This window comes from Callorhinus ursinus, unplaced genomic scaffold (genome assembly GCF_003265705.2).
Source record: "Callorhinus ursinus isolate GAN/ISIS: 27379988/994484 unplaced genomic scaffold, GSC_fseal_2.0 scaffold124, whole genome shotgun sequence".
Classification (NCBI taxonomy): Eukaryota; Metazoa; Chordata; class Mammalia; order Carnivora; family Otariidae; genus Callorhinus; species Callorhinus ursinus.
Genome location: NW_027397186.1, coordinates 947244 through 950468, shown reverse-complemented (window position 1 = coordinate 950468; position 3225 = coordinate 947244). Strand labels below are relative to the sequence as shown.

The 3225-nt window shown below is 47.9% G+C and overlaps 1 protein-coding gene across 2 annotated transcripts; it reads left to right on the top strand.

Annotated features, from left to right (window-relative positions):
* Positions 1-450: 450 nt before the first annotated feature.
* Positions 451-2688, top strand: BEX5 (brain expressed X-linked 5). 2 transcript variants are annotated; one of them, XM_073889963.1, is made up of 4 exons: positions 451-644; positions 1195-1231; positions 1752-1818; positions 2099-2688. In XM_073889963.1, the coding sequence occupies exon 4, from the start codon at positions 2131-2133 to the stop codon at positions 2470-2472; it is 342 nt and encodes a 113-aa protein (XP_073746064.1). In that variant the 5' UTR covers positions 451-644; positions 1195-1231; positions 1752-1818; positions 2099-2130; the 3' UTR covers positions 2473-2688. The 2 variants fall into 2 exon arrangements, with proteins under 2 accessions (XP_073746064.1, XP_025723407.1); XM_025867622.2 differs by lacking the exon at positions 1195-1231.
* Positions 2689-3225: the final 537 nt, after the last annotated feature.

Below are 3225 nucleotides of genomic sequence, written 5' to 3'. Positions count from 1 at the left end.
TGGTTTAGAAGAGACAGAAGTAATTATTTAAAGGCTCCAGCAGAAGGGCGCCTGGGTGGCTCAGTCATTAAGTGTCTGTCTTCGGCTCAGGTCATGATCCCAGAGTCCTGGGATCGAGCCCTACATCGGGCGCTCTGTTCTGCAGGAAGACTGCTTCTCCCTCTCCCACTCCCCCTGCTTGTGTTCCCTGCTTGTGTTCCCTCTGTTGCTGTGTCTCTCTCTGTCAAATAAATATAATCTTTAAAAAAAAAAGGCTCCAGCAGAAATCAGGGGAAAGGCAAATATAAACTACAAAATATCATGATCCATTTGGTCTTAAAGACTGCTAAACAGGAGAAAAAAAAATAGGGATGGGTCGTAGTGGGGAGAAGGCAGGGATGAAGAAAAAGGTGGCCCCGCCCACGCTCCCGCCCCCACCCTCTTGCCGCAATGCAGGTGGGAACCATAATTGGGTATCTGAGCTCACAGTGACGTGGCCCTTAGGAGACCTAGAGAGCTGACGCGTGGATTCGTGTTTCCTCCAGACCGCAGTCTGGTAGTCGTTCGTGGCTGTGCGCCGTCTCGCTGTTGCTTGCCTTGAAGGCAGGCGAGCCTGTAGCCCAGAGAAGGAGGAAGTCGTAGAAGCTGACCCTGATCCGTAGCAGGTTAGTGACCGCTGACTGGAGTGGCAGAGGGCTAAGACCAGAGAGGGTTCAGGACTGGATTCTCTCTACCCCTTACCCAATACCCATTTATATGGTGCAAGAAATGGAGGGCTTGGTGGGAGATCGAGAGGGGCCAAGAGTTGGGAATGGGTACCAGTTAGGATGTCCTAGGAGTGGGTATTTGGGCGATCAGGCGTCTGGAAGGGGAGGGCCAGAGAAGGGGACAGAGAGGAAACAGCCTGATTCTAGAAGGGCAAAGGGAGGGGGTCGCAACCGTTGACCCTGGGAATGGCGGACTCCGCCGCGGGTCTAGGCCTCGGTCCTGGAATCTGTTCTCCACCCTCCGTCCATTTTGGAGCCGGAAATGGTGGGCTGCGGCAAACGAGGGCGGGGGGAGGGGGGCCGGAGCGGGGCGGAGATGATGGTTGCAGAGGATAGGGACAGATAGTAGGTTCGGGAAACACTTCTCTTCTGCGGAGGAGGCAATCGAGCGGAAGCTTTCTGACTGAGATATAGTCGGGGAGCAAGAAACTGTTTCTGACCCCTGCAGGTCGGTGTAAGCGTGGGCGCTGCTTGCGGACCCTGGGGTAAGCAAGACAATGCGCTGAGACCTTAGCGGGTCCAGGTTTGCAATGTCCACACTACCTCTTCGCCCTTCGTCCATTTTGATGCATAAAATGGTGGGCAGCGAAAGGAGGGTGAGTTCCAGAAAGGCTAGTGGGTCCCAACCATATTGAAATTTTTTTATAAATAAACCACGTCACCATCCAGCAAGCTGTTTTGACTCCCTCGCCCAGCAAGTTGTCCATTTGTGTTCAAGAAATAGTAATTAGGTGACGGGAAGGATGAGACAGGGGTTAAAGGGTCTAAAGAAGAGGTGAAACTGGCTTGGAAATAATCATCTTTGATTACAGTGCCCATTTCTGGAGGGCGGGGTAGCGTATCAAAGGGCAGGAAATGAAGCCCTGACACAGGATGGAGGAGAAAGAGAAGGTGGCAACATTTGATTAACGGAGGCCTAAATCAACCACGGAGCTGGTGGCCCCTGATATACTGGTCCTTTAATCAAGTTATCAGTCCTGGCCATTGTCGCATTTCTGTCTGCAGGTCTTTAGGTTGGTTGGTGCAGCAGATTTCAAGGCTAAGAGAGGAAGACTGCTTCTGATCCCTGCAGGTAGGGGACTGCCTGGGACCCTCTGGTGTAGGATTATCAGGGGTTAAGACAGAATCTGGGGGACTCACTGCCCTTTCTGCCCGAGTTAAGTGCAGGAGGTGTGAGGAGTGGCCTAAGGAAAAATTTACGGGGAAAATTGTGGGCTTTGGAGGAGGGCTGGGTCTGGGGCGTCCCCTAGAGGGCGCACGAAGTCTCTCACATGGGAAAACCTTTTCAGACAGAGCTCTGAATCCTGTTGTTACAAAGCATTCCATCCTTCTTCTTGCTTTTTATCTCCTAGGAAGAGTAAGCAGGGAAAAAAAAAATCTCAACATGGAAAATGTCCCCCAGGAAAGCAAAGGAGACGAGCAGGCTCCGGTGCAGAATGAAGAAGAAGCCCACCCTTTGGGAGGTGGTGAAGGCCAGGAGCCTGGAGGAAATATGAGAGCGGGTTGGGCCCCACCTGCCCATGATGTTAGAGAGGATATGCCCAATAGGCTTGTCAATAACCTTGACATGATAGATGGAGATGCAGATGATATGGAACGGTTCATGGAGGAGATGAGAGAGCTAAGGAGGAAAATTAGGGAGCTTCAGTTGAGGTACAGTTTGCGCATTCTTATAGGCGATCCCCCTCACCATGACCATCATGATGAGTTTTGCCTTATGCCTTGAATGCTGAGGTTAATAATAATAAACCCCCTGCTTCCCAAAGTTGCATTTTCTTGATGTACCCTTTGCTGTGAACCTGTGATTTTCTGTCATTTTTCTGATTGGAGATTTTATTTCAACTTAGTCTAGAAGTTTTTCTGTCATCAGGGGAGTTTCATCAACTTGCATGGAAAGATGTTTATTACATACTGTGAAGGTAATAAAGCAGTTTAAAAAGCAGTCTGTAGATATACTATCTCATTTAAAAGCATGCATATTATATATATGTATCAGAATGCCTTTTTTCTTAAATTTCTTTAATTTTTCTTGATTACCTATTTTTTCTCATTTTTCCAAAATGAATACATATGTATTATATGTGTCAGAAAAAGAGTAAGAGGCAAAGAACTTGCCAATTGGCTTATAAAGGGAATGGAGACAATAAATACTCGAGACACAATTTAAAAGACACATAAATCTTATATTACCTATCATAATAAGATCTCCTATTTAGAAGCACAAACCTGGTCATTATTACAGATACATTTCTTTACAGTCAGCCTATTAATCTGTAAATGAACATAACACATGCACCCTTTAGGTGCTCTTCATATTTAGAGATGGGCCCAAGAAGTATGTCTACCATCAAGTCTAATTGAATGCCAAGTGGGTGGCACTTTTTTTTAAGATTTTATTTGAGAGAGAGAGTGTGCACACAAGTGGGGAGGGCAGAGGGACAAGCAGACTCCCTGCCAAGTGGGGAGCCCGACACAGGGC

Bases quoted from the DNA above. Each gene is read 5' to 3' on its own strand.
- BEX5 (XM_025867622.2), top strand. From the start codon at position 2,131: ATGGAAAATGTCCCCCAGGAAAGCAAAGGAGACGAGCAGGCTCCGGTG.